A 23,896-nucleotide genomic window follows, 5' to 3' on the forward strand; every position below is an offset into this window, starting at 1 on the left:
CCAGCAACCACAACTTTGAAAACCACTGTATTATGTTAAACCTCCGATTAGTACTATTAGCTTTCAGTCACTTCCTGGATAACTATAATGTTATGTTGATATTTTGTTGATCAAGTTCAGTGTGGCATTAATTAAAGCTCTTGTACTGAGATTTTAGAAAGTTATGAAAAGGACTACAATTAATATACATGTATATGCCTCTAGATGACCCACTAAAGCAGAACACACCACCAGCATAAAAATCAGCTGTTTTATATAGAGTTACTGTTGAGGTTGGATACTTTTTGTTATTACAAACACTACTTACATATGTACAGGGGGCGCCAGAATCAATGCCAACAGAAAGTTTCTCATTGGAGCTTTAACATATGCAATATGTTAGTATTTGGGCTAAATCAGTGGCTTGTGTTGTGTTTTTGTTTCTGACCACAGGAAATGCTGAAGTACAGTAAAGGCTGTGAGGGGGCCGATGATCTGCAAGAGGCACTCACCTCCATCTTAGGCATCCTCAAGGCAGTTAATGATTCCATGCACCTTATCGCCATCACAGGATATGAGGTGAGACTTCAAACAGGGCAAACAGTAGCAGTAAAGAGAAGGATGTAGACAAGCTATACAAGATAAACACTTTTATAAGGAGCAGCTGTTTCCACGAGGACACATGCATTTAGAATCCAGACACATCAGATAAACACAGACCAGACAGAAAACAGATACATTCAATTGAACAGATATTAAGTTATACTAAAATCATTTTGTGGTCTCTGCAGTTTTATTGGATCAGATGTAATATGTGGTTGTTTGGCTCTGATCTTTCCTCCCTCAGGGTAATCTGAGTGAGCTGGGAAAACTGTTAATGCAAGGATCATTTAGCGTTTGGACGGAGCACAAGAAAGGTCACGCCAAAGTGAAGGATCTGGCTCGTTTCAAGCCCATGCAGAGACACATCTTCCTCCATGAGAAGGCCCTGCTCTTCTGCAAGAGGAGGGAGGAGAACGGGGAGGGTTATGAGAAAGCTCCCTCGTACAGCTTCAAGCAAACTCTGAGTGTGAGCTCCTTACCTTTACGTTCTTTATATTTCTGTCTTACATTCACATCCATTTGAACACCTGATGGTTTTACATTGAAACTTTGTTTTCTTTTTCAACAGATGAGTGCTGTTGGTATTACTGAGAATGCAAAGGGAGACAACAAGAAGTTTGAAATCTGGTGCAACTCCAGAGAAGAGGTCTATATTGTTCAGGTATGTAATGCCTATAAAGAAATGGCTTGTTGAAGGTCTACATTTTTGTCTTATCATCAACAGATCTCATAAAAGAACTGAAATCAACAATTAATTGTTCAGGTTTAAGATTAGTCAGTGCAGTCAAAGCCTGACTCTTCTGTGCTAACCTGTTGTAGTGAAGTAATTGTTTTAATATATAGCACCCGATTATGAGAGAAGATATTTCAGAGCGAATTTTATCATCAAGGAGGTCTAGACAGAAAGTACTTATCCAACATCCAATCCAATCCACTTTACTTATATCGCTCTGTATCGACTACAAAGACCCAAAAGTCGCTGAGAGGCTGAGGTTGGGCCTAGTAAAGTGTCTGACGCACTAAAAACAAAAATCACTGATATACAAAAAAGTAAGTTTAACCTTTTATTAATGAAAAAGGATAATCAACTCCTGATAAAGTGCACAAAAAAGATGAATAAAGTGATCCAAAAAAAAGCTAAAATAGCAGTCAACAAGTACGGAGACCCAGCTCACCCCCTCTCTTCCACTCCAAACAAAAGAAAACAGGTGGCCTAAAATGAACAGAATATCCCAGCCACTAACACATGACCCGTAAATAATCTAATTAACTGACCCCACAATAAACCATATCATAAACAAACAGCAAAAGTAACACCTCATAAAATATACAAACAATAACCTACCCTAAACGTCAAAATAAGATACTATAAACACTCAAATCTTTCATGGCTCCTACAGGCATATTTTAAAAAACAAAGAGCTGAACAGTGAGGTAAAACAAGTTAAAAAACAAACAACATAAACCACTGTAAAAATAAAACTACAGTGAAAGAATCATAATAAAACACATAAGACACTTTAAAACATAATTAAGACACATAAAAACACTGTCAAATTAAAACAAATGAATAATAATAATAATAAAACAATATTAAAATAAATTAAAAAAGAGACTATAATTTACAGAAATTCTAAAATTCCCCTCACGCGCAAGCAGTCTGCAACAGTCGGCAAAAAAAACATCTTTAGAGACAGAAAACTGGAGCAGAACTAGACTCTGATTTGGTGGCTATCCGCCTGACATAATCTGAAAACTGTCAATGTTTATGCTGATGATCTCATTCTCTTTCTTATGGGATATAGAGGCACTACTATTAATTTAAGGCTGTTTCATAAACATCTAAAAACTCCTTATATGACCTTTGAATTTATAATCTATTGCTTTAGATTAACCCTCAAAAATGCACAGTTTAGTGTTGTGTGAACAGACTGCTATAAAACCAGTCCCCATGCTTTGGTGAAGAGTCAGGAGTTTTACAACATTTTGAGGAAACACATCATGAAACCCAAAGAGCTCAAGCAAAATATAACACACAGCTTTCAGAGTAAATTGTACTTTCAGAGAAACAATTAAAAATGATTCAGTTTGCAAAGATTCTTATTCTTTATTGTTTTGTTTCAGGCGCCATCAGCTGAAGTAAAAACCACGTGGGTGAATGAGATCAGGAAGGTTCTGACAACGCAACTGGAAGCATGCAGAGGTACAGCGAGACAAAGTACTCTACCACTTATTTCTAAACAAGTTCATGTTTAACCAAAATCTTTAACAGTGTTTTCAAAGAAAACATGTTTTCAAGTGGTTGTTCTCCTTCTCTGTGCTCCAAAAGCCAGCCAGCAGAGAGCGCCAGACCAAGTTTTCCAGTTCCCTCCTGTGCCCAGTGGAGCAGTTAGCCTCAGGTACGACTGTAATCACGGCCTCGTCAATTCCATCTCTCACTTTAATTTGGCATTTTGATTTTCTAGAGACTTTCAAGGCTTCTTATGTTTCACTTTTGTACTTTTACAGTCCCTTTAAGTCCGGTCAGAGGAGCTTTAAGAGAGGAGAGGAGAAGAAAACTGAGCCCTGCAGCCCTGATGCTAACTCCTCTTCTTCACCAAAGCCTACAGGAAAAGGTAAGGACAGAGACAACGAGACGTCTAACTTGTATGAATGAAACTCTTCTAATTGTAGTGCATGCTTTGCATTAAGTACACAAACTGTTGTGTACATGTATTTACTTCCCATGTCTTATCCACTGAATCATTCCTTCTTAAACTTACTTCCTCCGTTCCCTCCTCTTGTTCTTTCCTTCTTCTTGCTTTTCCTCGGGGTCAGACGAGGCTGTGACAAGCCCTACCTCAGACAGAGCTGCTGTGGCTAAAAAGCGCTTTACTTTACAGGGCTTCAGTAACCTCAAAGCTCAGAAAGGTAACAGTGAGCTGTTGTTAAATTTCTTCAAACCATCACATCATTTTGTGTTTAGTGTGATTACATTTCATCAAAGCCAGATAACTTTTGGAAGTTCAAATCTTTAACTAACTGGTTGCTTACTCTCTAACCGTGGTATTTACCTTCAAATCAATTAGAGAGCTTATGGGATTATCTGTAATAAATAAATATATATTTCAAAGCAGAGTGATCAGCAGGTTAAATCCTGCATGCTTCCTTCCACAGAACCCACAGCTTCTGACGATAAAAGTTTTACATTACCTACAACAATCCTCCTGTCAACAGGTATCTAACAGTTGTAGACCTTAACTGTATTAAATCCCATCCTTTTTCGCAGCTTCAACTTTTCAGAGCAGGAAAAGCACAGGTGTTGCTAACAACATTAAAAATGCCGTCTTCAAAACAGGGCCCTAAACTGAGGCAACTAAAAGCAAGCATGGATTCAGGAATTATTTTCTGCCTTTGCTTTTCCTGCTGTGAAACATCCATACATCGTCCATGGATTCCTCCTCCAACCAAAAAAGCATCACAAACTTGAATTTTCCGTAGTGAAATTAGTATTTTAACTCTGTTTTTAACCCTGTCTCAAGTATTTTCCTCAACCTTTCTGACCCAGCTGTCTGTGTGTGTTTGTCATTTAGTCAGAGTGGAAAAATCTGGGTTCACTACACTCAAAAAAAGCAACATGGGTGTCTGTTTTTATCACCATAAGTATAACATGTAGCTTCTATAATATAAATTAATGTTTAGTGGTTAAACTTTTTTAATTCATGTAGTTTTAACATGACATGCAAAATGCTTAAAACTACAAGATTGCCTTATGTCAACACAACCTAAAGGGTTGGGCAATACCTCTCCAGAGCAGAAGGTGGCAGTAACGTGCGACAGGCCCTATTCATCAGCCAAGGTAGCATGCTTCTGGCAAAGAAGAGCCATTACAGGGAGTTGGCCAGGTTGCCTGTGACTGCCTGCAATTTGGGGCACTAGTGGCCTAGTGGTCTAAGCCCCCCACGTATCAAGGCTATAGTCCTTGTCGCAGAGGTCGCCGTATCGACTCCCGGCGAGTCAAGCCTTTGCTGCATGTCTTCCCCCACTCTCTACTCCAAACGTTTCCTGTCTCTCTTCAGCTGTCCTGTCAATAAAGGCGAAAAAAGCCCCAAAATATAACTTAAAATGAATAGATAAATTGATAAATAAGGTGTAATCATATTATACAAGTTATTGTAACCCAAGACAATGAAGTAAGATCCTACCTTAGTAACTATGTTGAAACAACCTTTACAAATTAAGTTGGACCCAAACATTGCAAATAAGTAATGGTAACGTCAATACTTCATGTTCACTCAACATATTTACAATGAATTGTGTCTCACTAAATGAAAGTATTTTAATTAGGTGGAACTTCTCTCCATAATTTTATTACATTCACCCAAAAAATTATTTCTTTGAGTGTTTTTGACTTCTGTCCTCTCTGATTAAATCATTCCTTTTGAATGTTTAAATCTTGCTCACTTCACCAGTACAAACATCCTTGTCTGTTCTTTTCTTTCCCCAACACCAGGATCTCCCACAAGCCCTGATCACAAGACAAAACGCCAGAGTGACCCCACACCATTCGGCTTCAAAGGTACTTCATCTTTTTAACTATTTACAGCACACTCTCTCTATCTGGTCAGTTGTTTGGTCTCGATGTGGGAGCACAGCTTCTCTCTCTGATAACAATGAGTTTCATCGGCTGTAGCTGCTGCAGGGAGAGTGACTAGCTGTGTTTTTATTGCCTCCTGTCCCTCAGATCCAGGTCCTCCCCCGCTCCCCCTGAGCAGGGCCAGGTGGTTCAGCACCTCTAGTCTCTTACAGACAAAGTGGAGAGGTACACCGACACATAGCTGGCTCACGCTGGATGTGTGTCCGGCCCATTATTTCACTGCTATAAACAGTTCTCTTTTTAGTTTTTGCTTTGCAGTCCCACGTCTCCCTCCCAACTGCTCACAGGCCTAGTGGAAACATAGAAGTACACTCTGATACACACACTGGGAGGAACTTTTGCCTGCCACTTCGCTTTTGTTTTAGTCAGGGTATTAAAATATGGAGGTGCATGCCTGCCTCCCTTTTCCTGTATATAAAGATGGACGACACAATGTCACCTCCTCCTGTTGTACAAAAGTGAAGCCAGAAGGGGAAGCTCTAACATTTTGGCATCACTTTTCTGGGAGCTGTCTTGTCATCCATCTTTTATACAGACTGCTGTCTCCCTAGCCTTCTTTGATAATAGCTGTGTCTTGCTGGGATTCCTGGGATTATTTCTTCTCTGTTCAAAGACCTCTATGGGGTTCCTAGTCTCACTCTTCACACTTTGTATCGTCTCTCTCACTCACAGCTGGTCGCACACATGTTCAACGGTAGCTGAAGCTTAATGTTGCTGTAAACTCAACACCCCTGTGTGTCTTCCTTCTCCCTCCCCAGGCTGGAACAAAACCTCCCTGTCTCTGGATGCATCAGAGGAGCATGAAGGCTACTCCAGTGCTGACGACCCCCTGAACTCTGACCCAGAGGACGACAATGGAAAGAAGCTGGTGAGTCACTGCTTTAATGAACGTGTGCTATCAATTTTCAGCTCTTCTTAATCATAATGTGAGGGTCAAAACTGTATTCAAAGTCAAATCACAGGGACTTCTCACGCATTGCAGGCCAAATTCAAGGCTACCTAACGTTTTGCTTCATCGTTAAATAAAGGGAGTAAATAAAGGGTATTCTTATCAGCGTAGTTGCAGGTTGTTGTAAAATTTTAATTCATGGTCAAACCAAAGTATTGGCGTTTTTCCATTGGCATTGCTAACAGATGTAGAAAATAACAGTTGCACCTGTATGTGGTCCTATTTCCCATAACTGGTGGTTGTTTTGTGTTGTGTTTTCACTCAATCAGTCTTGTAACACTGTCAAAGCCCTTACCATGTCATGTGTCATGGTTTGGGGTTGCTTCATCTCTATTTTGTTACATTTGATCGACGTCTCTTTCTCTCAGCTCCTTGTGTGTAATTGCTAATTATGTGCAGTTTTCTCTCCATCTTCATCTCCTCTCTGCTGGTGAATAGTCAGACTTTAACCATAACTCTCAAGTTTTGTGCTCTAAAATAAATACTATAAATTAAGAGTAATATTTAAAATATCGTCCATGTAGTTAACCAATGTTATTGAAGGTGAAATCATAAACTATATGAATGTGCAAGACTCTTTTCTGCAGATTGGTTTGATACGACGTGTGTGATCTGGTTGTCCTTGGCGCCACTCTTTCTACTCTGAATTAAATACTGTTGTAGTGGGTTTTGACCAATCCGAATCAAGCGTTTAACACGGACAGGTGATTAGTAAGAAAGCTGGGTGATAATATGGGATAAATATTCCCCTCAAGATCCTCTGAGGTGACATTGAGAGTCTGTTTCTTTTCTTTAAAAGCCTTGAAAAGTCTTACAAAAAACACAAATACAGATTCTACATTTGAACTCACCTTCCACTGTAAAAAAAATGTTTTATACTTACCTGCAAAAATGAGCATTTTTTATTGAACAAATATTGATGAGCTCTGTTCTTTTTCTCAACTTCGAACAGTGCGCTGGCAAATACACAGTGATGGCCGACTATGAGAAGGATGATGCTCAGGATTTCTCAGTAAAGAGCGGGGAGATGGTGCAGGTGGTGAAAGAAGGAGATGACCAACAGTGGTGAGAGAGTGCTTTATTTCTAATAAAGCTCATTAGGATTAAGATGAAGAATACTACAGGAGCATTGCTTAAATAGTAATCGTGTGTTTTTGCATTTCTGCAGGCTTGTACGTAATCTGAGCACTTCCAAGGAAGGCTGGATTGCAGCTGCTAATCTTATCACTCTTATTGGAAAATCTAAATCTTGCCAGTCTCTCACCAGCTCAGGTATGAACGTGGGGGACACATCTTCACAAACACACTTTCTTTTTTTCCTGACATTGTGGGGACTTTTTCCTGAGACACACACACACACACACACACACACACACACACACACACACACACACACACACACACACACACACACACACACACACACACACACACACATTCTGGTTTTAATGCTGATGCAGGGACTTTTTCTGACACACTTTTTGGTTTTAGTGTTGATGTGGGGACTTTAAAACCTGCTTTCTTTTTCAGCAGTAGTATGGGGACTCTTTCAGACACACTTTCTGGTTTAAATATTGATATGAGAACTGCTCCTGATGCGTAATCTTTCTAATTAAGTGCTTTGATATCTGACCAGCTCTGACATAAATCCTCCATATGTATGTATTTCTAACAGAAGGCAGTGGCTCGGGAAACCTCAGCACATCATCCAGCTGCAGCGAGACGTACACCAGCTTCTCTGACATAAAACCCTGAACCCCCCAGCACTTCATCCATCACCAAACTCTCCATGCAGAAGCTAGCATCATGTGGCTGTCTATGCTGTATTGCCAATATTGGTTCTCATAGGGATTTCACCAGGACCTTCACAGAAAAGCTGTATTTTTTCAACTTTTAAAATTGCACACATGCACCAGTTATGAAAGTAATATGTCCAATCTGTACTCTCATTATACTGGAAGATACTGGATAGAAAAATATTCACCACAGATAATAACTTAACAATCTAGTACAGTGTTGTTTTTTTCTTTAGTCACACACTTGTCTGTATATTTTTTATGAAAAACAGAGAATCCTTGTAATTATATTAAAATAGATGTATGAATGGGCCAGCAGGACTGATCTCAGTTAATGCATCTATTTGTGCTAACATTAGAATTGGCAAAAGTGTGATGACCATCCTTTTTTTGTTTTTCTGCACTACACCCCGGAGTTTATAATTCCACTTTTACTGTACTGAAGACAAGGGACATGATAAATACGCACAGCTTGATTAGCTTGAATGAATGTTTTCTGAGCGTCTATTCACCCTCTGTGTTCTGTTTTTGTCCTTTTATATGTGTTTATTTATTTGTATGAAACTTTTAATTTGCTTCTTGTCCGTGTTTTGTTTCCTGTCTGGCATCTGTTCATCTGTTGTTATTCAGATGTTAGAAACCTGTTCTGCCACCAGCTGCCCAGATCTGTGCACGAGCTTTTGTCCTTTGAGCTGTCTGTATGATTCTGTGGGTTTCCATGTATGCTACAGTATCAATATGTTTTTTCATGTGAATAATCACTGTATAGCTCTAACTTATTCCCCAGTGAGGGATCATGTTCTGAATGTAGATATTGTTCAGTAATATCTGTCATTAAATGTTTGTTATTTGAGATGCTATATTGTACATCAAGTATGGTGATGTCACTAATTTGTGACTTGTCTAATTTTTTTTACATAAATGACTTGTGATAACTCAGTCTTTTATTTTGTCTGGTGTTTGTCAACAAATAAAGGCTAAACACTGAATGCACTTTGAGGTGCTCTTATCAAGCATTGTTGCTCTTTATAGCAATATATAAAAAAAGTTTTCTCTAAATGAAAGATATGCATTGATGTTTCATATGGGGCAATAGTGGGTGTAGACGCACATCCGGGAAACTCCTTTGACGGCTTCATGAAAAACGAAACTGAAACTGATGTATCAGGTTGCCAGGTTTGTGAAAAGTAAGAAAAAGGATAACAATTGAAAATGAATCACGAGTTTTGAAATTGTATTGTTTGATTTGTCAAATTGCAAAAACATACAGCAGATGCAAATAGTTTACACTAAAAAAGTCAGATAAAGAAATTGTTGAATTTCTTTTTTTTTTTGCTAGAACAACGTGAATATGACACTTTCAACAATAAAAGCAGAAAATCAGATGGTAGTGTACCCCCATGCTCACCATTGCAGAGGGCAGACAAATGCGATCAGTAAGTTAAATTCAGGTATTTAGAACCAGTTATATATATATATATTTAAGACAGTTATGTTTTGTTGGAATTATTTTTGTGTCATAAATAGCCATACAGCCACCACCGACAACATGATGAAAGTATTTTTTCTGTAAATTATAATTGATTGAACGATTTAAAGTAGGCTAGAGTAACATTTAACAGTAACATTTTTAAACTATTTCTTCACATGGATTTTCATGCTGAAGTTGAATAGAAATGATTGTAAAGGGATAAAATAATAAAAAAATAAAAAAAGCTTAAAGTCCCTTTAAAGCTGGTGTTGGTAGTCACAGAGTAAACATCTGTTCAGAGAGAGGGACTTCGAATGTCAACACTATCCCTCCCAACCAGATTCCCTTTTAGCCCCCCAACACAGATTGGCGTGTGCAGTCATGACAGTGCCGGACTCATAACCAGTCGGAGGATGTAGTAGGGGCCACCCCTTAACCAATCAGGACAGAGGATTGGAGATAAGCTATGATTGGTCCATCATAACGGGAACAAGGGGAATAATAACATTGCTTGATACAAAGGCATTGGAAAACGCAGAGATTTCGCAACAACTCAAATTACTCCACTTACAGATGAGTACCAATGGGTATTATGACCTTTTCTCCAAACCCAGCAGAAAAAAGTAACATTTTTTTTTACACCATTCCTACCAACAGCAGCTTTAACTGGTAGGTTTTTTTAAAAAGCACACTATCCCTTACTGCATATTTTGAAATCTGCTTCTGGGAGGGAAACGAAGGTCAACGGAGGATAAATCGAATAGAACCTGGCAACCATAGAGTAAACGACAGGGCGCTTAAACTGGTTTGCCTGAATTTGAATACGAACGTAGAGTTTCGTTACCCTGCAGGCAAATAGAAGAGCTAAGAAGAAGTTAATCTTTCGTCTGGTGACAGAAATGGGCCACAAAGTGTTCTGCATACTCTGTCGACGGTCCGAAGAGACGAAGATAACGGGACCTTTATCGACCAAGGAGGGAGTCACGGCTCACCAGAACTGTTTGGTAAATAAGGGCAGAGTTCTTCAGAGGAATTTCAGTCATTCACTTTGGACAATAAGAAAAGGATAGGGGTTCAATAACTACAAAATACATACATGTGCATTTACCTGTGGTACTAAATGCAATTATTAGGTACACGGACGTTAAATCAGTACAGATAATGTAGTATGATGCACGTGAAATAGCCAGGTTATCTCGTAGTGTAGTGGTAAATGTGGCTCCCTTCTCATCTTAATGCCACTTAGAATGCTGCTTGTAAGTAGGACAGTATAACGATGGCTGGGAAGTGCAATGCAAATTTACAAAGGGAACACTTTTACCAAGTTGGAGTCACATTTACATTTTGGAAAACATTTTTACATTTTATAAAAACAGAATTACACCAGCACAACACTTTACCAAGGCCAAAACAAATTCACATTTAAGAAAACAAAATTTACAAAATCAGTAAAACTTTTAAAAGCAATGAGACAATTTTGTAAGCAATATAACTTGTTTACCAGTCCCAAAGGAAAATTACTAACGGAAGATTCTGACGGAAAAGGAATGTACCAACGATTTTCAAAAGTAAAGGCGTCAGTTTTATGAAAATGTGCAACAGCCAGGGTATTAATATATATATATGACATTAACAACCCTGTTTCCACTTAAATATTTTGATTCAGACTGATAAGAAAACACCTCAAAGTGGGTTCCTGCCAATCACAGCTACTGTATATCTGATTCAAAATGAATGTTTATGCAAATTGCAAATGTTTTTTTATTTTGAAAATGTATGTGCTAAATTTCAAATTGTTTTTATATGCTAAATGTCCAATGGTTTTTATTTTGAAAATGTATATGCTACATTTCCAATGTTTTTTCATTTTGAAAATTCCAAATCAGGTTTGTGTAATGGATGTATGCAGGAAAATGAGTGTTAATTACTGACTGAAGAGGTGAGGATTAATGTATATGTATGTGTTTAAATGTGAAGAGTATAAATGAATGCACTCACCTGGAAAGATGGAGAAACATTTCAGGACTGAGTGGCGATGTGGACATACTTTTTCTCCCTATGCATACGCATATAAAAGACTGGAAAAGGATGAGTGCAATTATCAAAGTGTTGTAAAATTTGTATTGTTACCTTTTCCAAATAAAAATACAATTAAAAAAAAAAAAGAAAATTCCAAATCAGATATAGCTGTGATTGGCAGGAACAAATTTTGAGGTGTTCTCTTATCAGCCTGAATCAAAATATATTTCAATTAGAATAGTAAATTTGTTTTCTTAAATGTAAATGTGTTTTGGCCCTGGTAAGAGTTTTAAAAGTAAAAATGTTTTCCAAAATTTAAATTAGTCTCCAACTTTGTAAAAGGGTCTCATCCATTGTAAATTTGCATTGCACTTCCCAGCCACCGTATCATATAGTTTATAGAATATTTTGACAATTCTCCTTAAAATTGCCCCATATTCTGGATACAAAATGTTAATGGAGACCCAAACTAAAATAATGACAAATCAGTATGTTGAACATTAGGACAAAAATTAACTTGTTACTATTCTTAAAAGTAAGAAACTAAATTTCAAAAACAGAGGTTCAAGCTTCTCCTATGTGTATGGTTTTAAGGCTACCATTAAAGAACTGTCAGAATGTGTTTGGACTTTTGATCGTACTGTGCACATCATGCAGAAGACTTGTGATGTCTAACTAGTTCACACATTTGCTTTATTTCTTTTTAGTATTACATTTAAATGTAATGTGCCGTGTTCGTGTTTAACTTCTGTACTCACGTTGTTTCTATTTTTGCAGCTTTATTCATCTGGAATTTATTGCACGGAATCTCCACAGGAAGACGACCTGTTTGGTTTCTCTGTTGACGATGTGAAGGATGAGGTGACTCGTGGCAGAAAGCTGGTAAAATACTTTGATATTTGTAGATATGGATTTGTCTTATCTATCATTTGGGTGCTTCAGGCTATTGTCAGTTTCACTACATCTGTCTCTTTACACCACAGAAATGTTCCAAATGTACAAAGAGAGGTGCAACTGCTGGTTGTGAGAACAGGCGCTGCAAGAAATCCTACCACTACCCATGTGCTGTTGAGGTTGGAGCTAAAATTGTTGAGGAGAAAGACAAGGGGGAATACGGGTTAGTCCAACACGAGTGCATGTGTTTGCTGGTTTTGAAAATAGTCTTATATTCTAAAACATACCATACTGAGGCCTAGTGCACCAGCTGGGCGTAAACTAAGTTGGTCTTATCACTGACATCAGACTCACACGGGACTTCCACCAGATCCGTGTCCGGTCCGTTTCCGATCCACTGCGGTCCGGCTCTGTGCGCTCTCGTCCGTCAACACCCACCGGTTGCGTTTTCATAATGCAGCATGGAGCAGGACCGCCGGACAACTGGAGTCACGTGACCAAGGTTTTCCCACGGCAATCACTGAATCAAGGATTCTCTTCCTCCACTCCTCATCCATATTGTCTTTATTAGCCTCTGAAAACCTCTGACTTGATGACTCCTGGCCTGCCTCCGCTCTAAATGACATTTTTTTGTCATAGTTAAGTTAAACACGATCTAACAGTAACACAGAGTGTTTTATTCTGAAAATTAACTGGGTTGTTATTTTGTTTTGGTGTCTGACTTCCTGTCCCGCTCCATCTGTCCTGTGCTGAATTAATGCGTCGTGCTCCGGCATCCGGCAAAAATAGAAGTCTTGCGTATCTGATCCGTTGCGTTCCGACCTGCCGGATCAGAGACGCAGCCGGAACGCACGGGAGCGGATCCAGTGGGGGTTAACACATTGACAAGAATAGAAACCTATCAGATCCGGTGCTGTGACGGTCACATGACTCCAGTTGTCCGGCGGTCCTGCTCCAGAACAGACACAAACTATACACAGACCGGACACGGATCTGGTGGAATTTGGCCTTTAGCTACAACCAACTCTTTGACTCCAAATGACTCAGCGTGCATAAGCCTGCTCTTATGCATTTTCAGGGAAACATTCATGTAGCAGTGAGTGTTGCTACACACTTCTGTCCTCTCTCTTCTCCAATCAAAAGATCTACAGAAGGTATGAATAGAACAAACCAAAAGAAAGATGTGGATGGAGAAATGTTGCATGCAGAATATAAGAATATTCTCTCTCACTGAGGCACTAGCACAAATAAGAGCTATCGGTGAGGTAATTGGGAGGTCCATATGCACGACGGTCATTATATCGCAGTATAATCAATAATATATCTGGCAAGAATTCCCACACTTTTATAGGACTGGATGGCATCAACAGATCAGAGACCTGAGACCAATCAGCATCAATCAATGTCCTGTTTCATTCCAAAACATGCTGTAGTTAAGGGGAGGATTCAAACAGGGCGCTCTTTGCAAAACAAAACCTTAAAATTATCTCTTTATCTGTTTCGTGTCCAATCCCAGAATACTCTCTCCTGCCTGAATGAAGCCTCCTGACAACAAGACGCACAAAAGTTAGGTGAAATAAAACTCAGTTAAAGGCAAGACTAAAAAGGTAGGTCTTGAGTTTGGTTTTAAAGTGTGTAACTCAAACTGGTGCACTGGGCATTACTTCAGTGTTACACGCAGCTGGTGCACTCTCCCCCTGGAGTATGTTTATCTGTTGGTCGAAACATCTGCAGGTAAAGAAGTTGTTTTATTTGAGATGGATTGTAAACCTAACTTTGCTTTTCTGTTTGTGTTAGTCTGTTCTGCCCTAAGCATCTTAAATCACAGGGTAAGTGATTTACTGAACTATCTGCTGACACTGTTTCAATAAAGACCGTATTATGAGTTGTTCCCTTTTTCACTTCCAGAAAACAACGGTCCTGTGAATGGACATACATCTACCCATACAAAGCACGCAGCTCCCAGAAATCCCAGTGAAGCTGGACCATCAAAGGTTTGACAGATAAAACTATCCATAAGGCACATAACTGAAAACTACAAACTTCAAAAAAGGCTCAGTCCTTTTTATAGAAAAAAATAAGCACTGTACTGTAGTTTTCAGCAAATGTCACTCAAGTGCTTTGGTTAGGGACTATTTTCAGGGGCGGAATAATGCTCATTAGTTTGCAGCTTTACAGAAACAGGATTCTTCAAATGGGCCATAAAACTAACCACACGTTATTACTGTATACATCACTGAGAGTAAATGGTGATTGAATTCTTCTACCGTATGCCGAAAGTCCAAAAAGCTTACACTCTACTCAGCAAGTAGTAACATCCTTGTTTCCTATTCATGAGGTATACTGCCTCACTTGTGAGAGGAAAGAAGGAAAGATCAGCTTGGATAGTTTGTCCACTAACATAATGTAAGTACGTCCACATTTTGTAAACCTCTCAATCAGAAACCTTTGATTATTTATCCGTTTCTGCTTCTTAATATCGACTGATATCTGATCGTGTGTTTTTAGGTTGTACTGTGACAAACATGCTCCTTCATCACATAAGATCACCAATGGTGAGTCCTGCACAGAGCAGACTGTGTGTCGCATCCAGCTTTGTTTTTTTTGTTTTGTTTAAATTATCATTTAGTCCCAAATTGAAAGTCGTCTTCCTCGACAGGAGATTATGCAACAGCTGGGCCATCCAGGTACAGAACTGAAAGCAACTCATCCGGCGGCAATTCCTCTAAGGTACACCTGTGAAGCTATTCAGTCACTTTGGATAAAGTGACTGTTTTACATCTTCATTTGAGCGCATGAGAACCTTTAATTCTGCTTCTTTTTTTTTTTAAAACAGAGGCTATTCAGTTCAGATGACGAGTGAGTATAAAAAAATCTGCATGCTGATCTTCTAACAAAGCAAACCAGGCACCATCAGCCATATGTGCTGCCACAGACAGCCTGCTGCTGTGGACGTTCCAGACTCCAACTTCTCGGGACCTGCCAGCAGCTACAACTACTGCTATCTGTGTCACCACTCTCATCTCTCTCTCCTTTTCATCTCCTCTATCCCTCTTTCCAACCCCAACTTGGTCGAGGCAGATGGCTGTCTAACATGAGTCTGGTTCTGCTCGAGGTTTCTGCCTGTTAAAAGAAAGTTTGTCCTTGCCGCTGGTACAAGCTAAATGCTGCAAAGTGGATTAAGATGAGATCAGACTAAGTCCTGTCTGTAAGATGGACTGGATCTTATACTGTCTTGATGTTGGATCTTTGTTGATAATTTAACATTGAGTACAGTCTAGACCTGCTCTGTTTGTTAAAGCGTCTTGAGAAAACGTTTGTTGTAATTTGGCGCTATACAAATAAAGATTGACTGATTGATTGATATGTTTTGGGCCTGTCCAAGACTGGACTTTTTCTGGACCCAGTTGGTTAATTCAATTCAATTCAATTCAATTTGCTTAATTGACACGAACAAAGACATGTTGATGCCAAAGCACATACAATTTATACACATACATTACATATATTCATTACATATTTTATACACATTAAAACAATGGTGTCACCCATACAGCATATCTCAATGTCCTCACCTGATGCGCTAAGTTTAATACCCTCTCAGAAGTGTGAGGCACACAGATCATGCCAAATCCCCCATTTGGGGTGGCTCAGCACCTTCCCACAAGCGCTATCTAGAAGACCTATTGAGTCACCTCAGGGTTGAGCTACTAAGATACACCACCCACAGCTCACTCAAAGAGTTTACGAAGCTATGGCAGCCTCTTCTGCATTACACAGGAAGAACCCCCACCAACTGACTTTAGCTTATTTATCTCAAATTGCTGTATGGTTTCAATTTCGCCAAAATATTACCCTCTCTATTATTATTATTTTTATTATTTTCTTTCTTTCTCATTCCCCCTCTCTGTGATGTTTTTTAAGTTACTGTGGTGTAGCCTTAAAACAGTTTTAAAATGTCTTGTATTCTTAAAGCCTGATTTCTCTCTCCTTTGTTACAGTGAGGAAGTCCGTGCCCCTACGCGTAAAGCCAAAAGAATAATAATAGAAGATTCTTTAACTATAGGTTAACCTACTTCTATTACATACAAAAGTTCCATCTGTTTAAGTCCTTTTGTGTGAGGTACTTCACTCTCAGTTACTCTCTTCATATCTTCTGCAGATGAGATTCTACCTTCAGATATGGAGATATTCGCCCCTATAGAGAGCTCTCAATTTGATGAAAGTGTAAACTCTGCTCAGGACTGTGAAGTAAGTCTTGTCTTTGATTCTTTCCTCAGTCAAATCATTAAAAAGCAACAAAAAACCTTCAAAACTCTGATCATTATCTTCTTCCTTACATCCCAGACTGTGCCGCAGCTGACCAGGTAAGATCCATCTTATATTATAGCGATGAATCATGATTTTCAAATAGTTGAATATTTGCAAATTCAGTTTTGATCCTAATAACTAATTTCTGTTGCATTTTGTACAAAGTTTTGTTGCAAAGTTTGTGTTGTGCACTATTAAAATGTAGTCCAATTTGTATAGCTAAGTTAATTTAGATGTTACTAGGAAGAGAAAACTCTGAAACACCTACCTAGGGATAACTTATAATTTTGTTTTCTGTTTTATAAACTGAAATATTAAGATTGGCTGCTGAATTATTATTTTATGTGTGAACAAAACGTTGTGTTTAACATCAAACTGTTGACTCTGTTTGAACAACTGGACAAAAATATTTAGCAGTTTAGTAGTACAATCATCAGAGTAGCAGTCCTATGTGATGTTTAAATGCAATTCAATAAGATGTCAACCAATCTCTTTTTTAAATAGCTCCAAATCACAACAACTGATATCCTAAGATGCCTTACAAACATAGCTGGTCTAGACCGTACTCTGATAAATTATTAACAAAGACCCAACATCAAGACAGGAGAAGATCCAGTCCCATCTTACAGGCAGGACCCAGTCTGATCTCATCTTAATCCACAATAAGCAGAGCACTTTTTAGGAAAAAAAACTTCCTTGTAACAGGCAGAAACCTCAAGCAGAACCAGACTCATGTTAGACACCCACCTGTCTTGACCGTGTTGGGGTTAAATCCACACCATCTACTACTTCACATGTAATCTCAGACGGTAGTGTCACTTCTCTGACTCACTGTCAGCAGCTCAAAAGGATTCCTCTCATCTCTTTTTGCAGTGCTGTTGATTTGTAGGTTGTGTATTTTGACTGTAGAGAATTGTGTTTTCTCCTCTCACAGAAACGACACTGAGAGTCACACAGGGTCCGGCTCAGGTACGCTCCAACACTTGGTATTTACAGAGGATGCAGTGGAAGACAAAATGGTTTGGTTTGTAAACTCCTGCTGTGCCTCACAGGACATCAGCTGCAGGACGAGAGCAGAGATGATGATGATGATGAGGATGATGAGGATGATGAGGATGATGATGAGGATGAGGGTAAAGATGAGACATCCATAGACTCAGTGAGTTGTTGTAATATATTGATGTAAAAATTGTGTGTTTGTTTTTCCTCAACAGGTTTAAATATATAGAGAAAATACAGAGGAGGCCACATATTGAAATAAAATAATAATAATAATATTTATTAGGGGTGAGTATTGCCAAGAACCACGATACGATAGCATCACGATATCACAATATTGTGATATATTGCAATATTTTACAGTTAACTAAGAAAAATGGAGATGGTGTTTATGTAAATCACACAATATTACTCAAAATTGAAAGGACAAATTAAGTCAGAACTATTTGATTTAACTTCCACTTTATTGTTTTTGAAATACTGAAGTTGTATTTTAGTTCCAACTTGGCTAAAATGTGAATTTTTATTATTACAAAAATATGGATATTAAGAGTTGAAATATCTATATCACATTGGAGGTCAAAGTATCGCGATATACTGCTGTATCGATATTTTTCACACCTGTAATATTTATATAGCAGAAGATTCATCCAAAAGAAGAGAAAAGAAAAATGTGAGGAATACAATGATTTTTTATTTATTTAGAAGTAACACAAGAGCCACAAAAAAACTAGAAAATTAGAAGTTAAAAAGGCTAAAGCCAACAACCCAAAAAATAAAAATAAATATAAAAAATCAGAAAAATACAAAAAAAAGAGATTAAAAGAGAAAAGATTGAAAGTATTAAATATAAATTCCTGCCTTCCTTCTGTCCTAAACAGAATAAAAGCAGCGTCAGGAGGATTATAACACACTCAGATTACAACTAGATCAGACGTAGGTTTCTTTATTCACGTCATAGACTTCCAAATATAATAGCCAAGTAGTTATTATTGTAGCTTTCAATGGGTCCAGGTTGAAATACACCAGGTTAAGCCTCAACTCTGAGCCTGTCAGAAAGCCTTCGAGTAGGACGTGCAGGCTGAAACTTTACTGACTGACTGACTGACACCAAACCTGTCAGGAGGAACAGGCCAACATTCTGGCACAGTGTTGTGGAAACATATGGAAGGCATATGATCAATGTGGAGCAATTTAAAGCATATTCCACAAAAGCATTTTAACATTTGCTTCACTGGTAATATAATTGTAGTTGTGAAAAATTGAGTGTGAATGACTTTAGGCTTCCTCCGTTTAAATATATGGCATTACATTTTTGAATTGGTCTGCCTTTCTTATCTGATGTGCATATCATCAGTTGTAACTTGAAGTAAAACTAATCCAACCTAAACTGTGTCTGGGTCCTCTCAGGATGCTGAGTCAGAGAGTCTGCTGCTTCCTGTGGAGATCTGCGTGGAGTCTCAGTCACAGTCACTCACAGCCACGACTCCTGAACCCTACAGTCTGACTGAGACCTCTCCAGTGGAGACGGGACAGAGAGGTAAAGGTGAAGCAAAAGTTGACTTTAAAAATGAAAAGTTTGTCGTCCTGGTCGGTGACAAAATCAACTTCCATGTTCAGGAAGTTTAATAATTTTGTGGACGTCAACACGCTGTGGCTCATGTTTCAACTTTACAAAGCAGATCTCAGAATGTAAGGTTACTCATGAAACCATTTTTTAAATATGTAAAAGATATGTCTGGTTGTGACCATAAAAATCAATCAATCCATTAAGCTTCATTTACATAGCACCTTTCATACATATCAAATGCAACCCAAAGTGCTTTACAGCGATTGAAAACAAGAAAGAAGCAGAAATGAAATGATGACAAGACATATTGCATAACAAAAATGGATTTTAAAATGGAGACCAATGCACACTGACAACAATGAAATATATAAGATCAAATAAAATATGTGTAATTAAAATTAATATTAAGAATATAAATAGTTAAAATAAATACATTAAAAAGGGTAATGATTAGAGTTGAAAATAGAAACTGAGTAGATTAAATAAATAAATAATTGAATTAATAAATAACAAAAAAATGAAATAATTAAAATTTTAAATTAATAAAATATTAAAGCATTATTTAAATCAAAATAAAATAAAATAAAATACTTTTTTTTTTTAAGTAAGAAATAAAATCGTAAAACCCTACTGTTCCATAGTTTAGGAGCCAGTCAGTAGGGGAGCTGTATACAGTCTTTGCTCCAAATATATATTAGGGGTAATTTAACTTCACTTTTGTACAATGGGAATGTGTAGACTTGTCATCCATCTTTAACTGCAGTCAATGGTTGTGATGACAGTGTTTCCTGTATAACACTATGGGCATTTTTTTGTCTGGGTCTTTTGTTAGAGTTCAGTCATGAGCAGAGTCCTGCTCACAGTCCTGATAGACAAACAGCTGAGCCCTCTGTGCCGCTGCAAAGCCACACTGTGTCCCCTGCTCCACCTGATGGCTCCAAACCTGACAATGCTACCACCTCACCTCCACATCCCAGGTCAGCCATTTCCCCAGTGCCACCTGAACCCATATACATATCCCTTGTTTCCCCTACTCCCTCGCCTGGAGCTCCTACCTCCAACCCAGAGCCCAACCCAGAGCCCAACATCGACTCTGCCAGCTTCTGGAAAAGCTGCAACGCTGCCGGATGCACCCAAGCCATCTTCACCGATTTCATTAAGGAGCTGAACGATATGTCTGACAGAATTGAGTCGGACCAGGCCAGCCAGAATGGTGAGCATGAGTAAAAGATACCAAGCGTCTCTGTGATGCCCTCATTTATGCTGAGACTGAACGTAAAGCTCTCTCTCTCTCTTTCTCCACAGATTATGACTGTGCACTAAAAGTGATGTCTTCCTCTGGAAAACTTGAAAAGCTGGTGACAAAGCAGCAGAAAGGTGAAGTCTTTAAAAGGAAACTGAACACACTACATTTCTTAACAGTGAGAATAAACGGTGCTAATTACAGCACAGTCTGATGAAAGCTGAGTGTAATAATGAAGCCTCGGGTTTAAGATGTCCTCAACTGGAGATAAACCCGCTTTGGTGCCACCATCAGGCCAATTTGCTTCATTTTCAACCTCGACTTTTTAAAAAAGAAAATAATTATTTTATCTTTATTTGGAATGGACAGGTAGATACAACAGCAAAGCAACATTAGTAAAAGTCCTTCCAGTTTTGTTTGTTTTGAGTCCAGAAAAAAACACAACATCAGTCATCCTGGAATTAGAGTCCAAAGAAGGTAAGGTCATAGACCATGGATCAGATTTTGTTCATCCATTATGGTGTCCACTCTTCCCTGATAACTTAAATTTCCCAGCAATTGTGAAAAAGAAACAATAATAGTGGAAACACAATGACCTCTTATGGACAGACCTGACAATCACAATCACAGGCTCACTTATCCACTTAAAAATAACTCTCAACTTCGCCTTTTTCATTGAATTGTATTTTCTAAAGAGAAATTTATTATTTTACAGAGTTGCAAAGAAAAAAAATGGAGCTGGAGAAGGCAGCAGCAGCTATGTCAGAGGCCGTTTCAGCACTGAAGAGATGAGTCCATCAGCAGTTGATATATGACGTGTTAACAAAGTTTACAGTTTATCATCTTTTCTTCTGCTGTGTTTGTTTTATGGTTTATTGTTTGCATATAGCCTTATGAGGCTTTTAATACAAGGCATATTTATAGTTTTATAATGATACCGACTTCATATTTAAGAAGGAAAGGATTGGAAGTGGAAATAAATTCGTAAGTATTGATAATAACTGAGCAATTTGACATTGAAAACATTGAAATTTGACAACATAATCTCACATTTCAGCCAGAAGAAGTCAGTTGTGAACAGTGACTAATGTATCACAAAAATATGTTAGATCATGACTGAGACATCTTGACTGGAAAAAAAAACCAATCAAAACTGCACTGATATCAGAATTTAAGCTAAAGAAGAAAAAATGTGTCCAGTTAATGTTTCATATCGAAGGCTACAAGATGTAGCACACTGCCTTAATTAATGACATAGTGAAATAGTGGACATATGTTAGATTATTTGAATGTTTTTCAAAGACTGACCATACAAAACCTACACTTTTTTTATATTTATAAATTTTTATATGTGTTTCTGACTGTCAGAGTAAGGCGATGTTTGCAGGTGTTGGAGGGGTTATGATGTCTGATGTTGAACTCCACACAAAGCTTTGTCATCTGATTTGCTACTAATGAAGCTTTTCAATAACTAACGTCTTCTGAAGCATAACTATTCGTTCATTGAAAACCAGTCTTATCAAAATTTAAGTTTATCGTCAAAAAAGGACAGAACTGCTGAAATATTCCTTCAATGCAGTGTAAACAGGAAAAATACAAAAGATGTGAAAACATGTGAGTGAATGTTGCTGATTTTTAAGTTCTTTCCTGAGACAATAAACACCATTTTTGAGACAAATTGCATTACCCTCTGTTGTGATTTTTTTATCCACCTATCTATTATCTGTACTGCAGGTTGAAAGGGGCTGTCATTGGACGAGAGGCGAGGTATATCGTGGACAGGTTGCCAGTTAATCTCAGGACTGACATAGAGGCAAACAACCACAGGTAAATTAGAGTCAGAAGGTTTTTGGACTGTAGGAGAAAGCTGAAGTATCCAGGCAGAACTCCTGCACACACAGGGAGAACACTAACTCCTCGTGGCTGGGGATCAAACCAGGGACTTCCTGCTTTATAAAAAAATGTTGAAAAATATCTTCAAATCGTTAGTAACTGTGGTTGAGAAGTGTTTACTACATGAGCATATGAGATCATCCAGACTGAAGGAGTGATGAGGAAGGTACTTGTTGTTTCTTTCTTTGGGATAAGTAGAATTAGAATTAGGAATCAGAATTAGAATTAGAATCAGTTTTATTGTCGTTATAAAAGTACAATGAAATTTTGTCTGACTTCTCTCCATTTAAATACAATAGAATAAAATAGAAGACATATATATAAATATATATATCCATAGAAAAATGGGCAAATAGAAAAAATGTACAAATAGAAAATTGCCATAGAGTGCAAACACTGGCTCATAACTTGGCTCTGTGTTTTTTTTTCTATTAAGAAATTAAAACTGTTCTCATCTTTCGGAATAGAGAGGGTAGACCGCATTAATCAAGCACTGATAACATTTTTAATCTTTTCAAGCACATTTAGATCCGGGCAGTTTAAGGCCCTAAAGAGGACTTCAGAAAGGTCCAGTGTTTATTTTTCTAACCAGAGAACCTTCTTTCTAAATACAGCACCATGTTGCTCTTCATCTAATAATAGTAGAAAAAATGATGTTAAGTGTTCATTAACGCCCAGAGACCAAGCTTTGGTTAAAGCAAGACTAGAAAAATAAGAAACATACACTAGTTTAAGATTTAAGAACCTTTGAAACAACTATTGTTATAACACAGATATTACTAAAAACTGATGGCGCCAGCCACTTTCATATATTCTGGAACTGCAAGGTTATTAAAACTTACTGGGAAGAGATCCATATTCATATACAGAATGTGTTTGGTGCTAAGTTTTCTTTTAAGTGTGAGACTCTGTATCTGGGTGACATATCATTTGAAAATTGGAATATTAATGACAAAAAATGGCTTGGTATACTGTTGACGGCAAGTAAAAAAGCCATAACAAGAAAATGGTTAAAAATAGAACCACCCACAGTTGAGGAATGGGTTAATATTGTGTACGAGATTTACATTATGGAAAAACTGTAATTTTCCCTCAGAGTGCAACATGGAAAGTTTTACCGGATTTGGACAAAATGGACTGAGTATGTGAAACTGCTAAGATCTGATTTTGTTTAAAGCTATCTGTACTTTGTGACAGCCCACACTTTTCGGCTACTCTTAATTAGGGCCCGAGCACTGACACTCAGTGACAGCATGAAAGTGTGCAAAATTTTGCACACTCATCAGGCCTGGTGAAAAATTTGAGATTCTTTGGGTCTTGCATAAAAATTCTCAAAAATGTTGCTCAGTAGCACCACCTAGAATTTTCAAAAAACCCTCCCCATAGAGGTTATTTTGAGCTACATGCATGAATATTAATATGCATATTCATGGCATCAGGTCGCACAAAAAAGCCTCTTGCACCCATATCCGAAACTCAATAGGAAGAGCGCCGTCTAGCGTTGAAAATTGAAAATGGCGCCCAAATAAGGGT

At 38.0% G+C, this 23,896-nt stretch overlaps 2 protein-coding genes across 5 annotated transcripts in view; both read left to right on the forward strand.

Annotated features, from left to right (window-relative positions):
* Window positions 1-8,956, forward strand: part of mcf2lb (mcf.2 cell line derived transforming sequence-like b) — a 47,285-nt gene extending 38,329 nt beyond the window's left edge. Inside the window, exons 21-32 of one of the 2 annotated variants that reach the window (XM_034694078.1) lie at window positions 433-558; window positions 827-1,048; window positions 1,151-1,243; window positions 2,707-2,785; window positions 2,912-2,981; window positions 3,091-3,197; window positions 5,075-5,140; window positions 5,306-5,383; window positions 5,977-6,086; window positions 7,120-7,232; window positions 7,336-7,439; window positions 7,843-8,956. In XM_034694078.1, the coding sequence (XP_034549969.1) occupies window positions 433-558; window positions 827-1,048; window positions 1,151-1,243; window positions 2,707-2,785; window positions 2,912-2,981; window positions 3,091-3,197; window positions 5,075-5,140; window positions 5,306-5,383; window positions 5,977-6,086; window positions 7,120-7,232; window positions 7,336-7,439; window positions 7,843-7,922 (1,248 nt within the window). In that variant the 3' untranslated portion in view covers window positions 7,923-8,956. The remainder of the gene's footprint in view (window positions 1-432; window positions 559-826; window positions 1,049-1,150; window positions 1,244-2,706; window positions 2,786-2,911; window positions 2,982-3,090; window positions 3,198-5,074; window positions 5,141-5,305; window positions 5,384-5,976; window positions 6,087-7,119; window positions 7,233-7,335; window positions 7,440-7,842) is intronic. The other variant, XM_034694079.1, reaches the window with a different exon arrangement.
* A 1,239-nt stretch (window positions 8,957-10,195) lies between these two features.
* Window positions 10,196-22,151, forward strand: phf11 (PHD finger protein 11). Of its 3 annotated transcripts, none has more exons than XM_034694612.1 (18): window positions 10,196-10,438; window positions 12,231-12,335; window positions 12,437-12,570; window positions 14,145-14,176; window positions 14,256-14,341; window positions 14,686-14,753; window positions 14,856-14,902; window positions 15,007-15,077; window positions 15,184-15,206; window positions 16,349-16,413; window positions 16,510-16,598; window positions 16,695-16,714; window positions 17,593-17,627; window positions 17,711-17,817; window positions 19,068-19,203; window positions 20,060-20,440; window positions 20,533-20,604; window positions 21,186-22,151. In XM_034694612.1, the coding sequence occupies exons 1-18, from the start codon at window positions 10,334-10,336 to the stop codon at window positions 21,260-21,262; spliced, it is 1,653 nt and encodes a 550-aa protein (XP_034550503.1). In that variant the 5' UTR covers window positions 10,196-10,333; the 3' UTR covers window positions 21,263-22,151. The 3 variants fall into 3 exon arrangements, with proteins under 3 accessions (XP_034550503.1, XP_034550504.1, XP_034550505.1); XM_034694613.1 differs by having other exon boundaries at window positions 19,068-19,197; XM_034694614.1 differs by lacking the exon at window positions 14,686-14,753 and having other exon boundaries at window positions 14,893-14,902.
* The last annotated feature ends 1,745 nt before the right edge of the window (window positions 22,152-23,896 follow it).

This window comes from Notolabrus celidotus, chromosome 10, assembly GCF_009762535.1.
Source record: "Notolabrus celidotus isolate fNotCel1 chromosome 10, fNotCel1.pri, whole genome shotgun sequence".
Classification (NCBI taxonomy): Eukaryota; Metazoa; Chordata; class Actinopteri; order Labriformes; family Labridae; genus Notolabrus; species Notolabrus celidotus.

Coding starts and splice junctions, on each gene's coding strand:
- phf11 (XM_034694612.1), top strand. CDS start 10,334: ATGGGCCACAAAGTGTTCTGCATACTCTGTCGACGGTCCGAAGAGACG. Junction 14,342..14,685: donor GTGAAGCTGGACCATCAAAG/GTTTGACAGATA, acceptor CCTATTCATGAG/GTATACTGCCTCACTTGTGA. Junction 17,628..17,710: donor TCACACAGGGTCCGGCTCAG/GTACGCTCCAAC, acceptor TGTGCCTCACAG/GACATCAGCTGCAGGACGAG.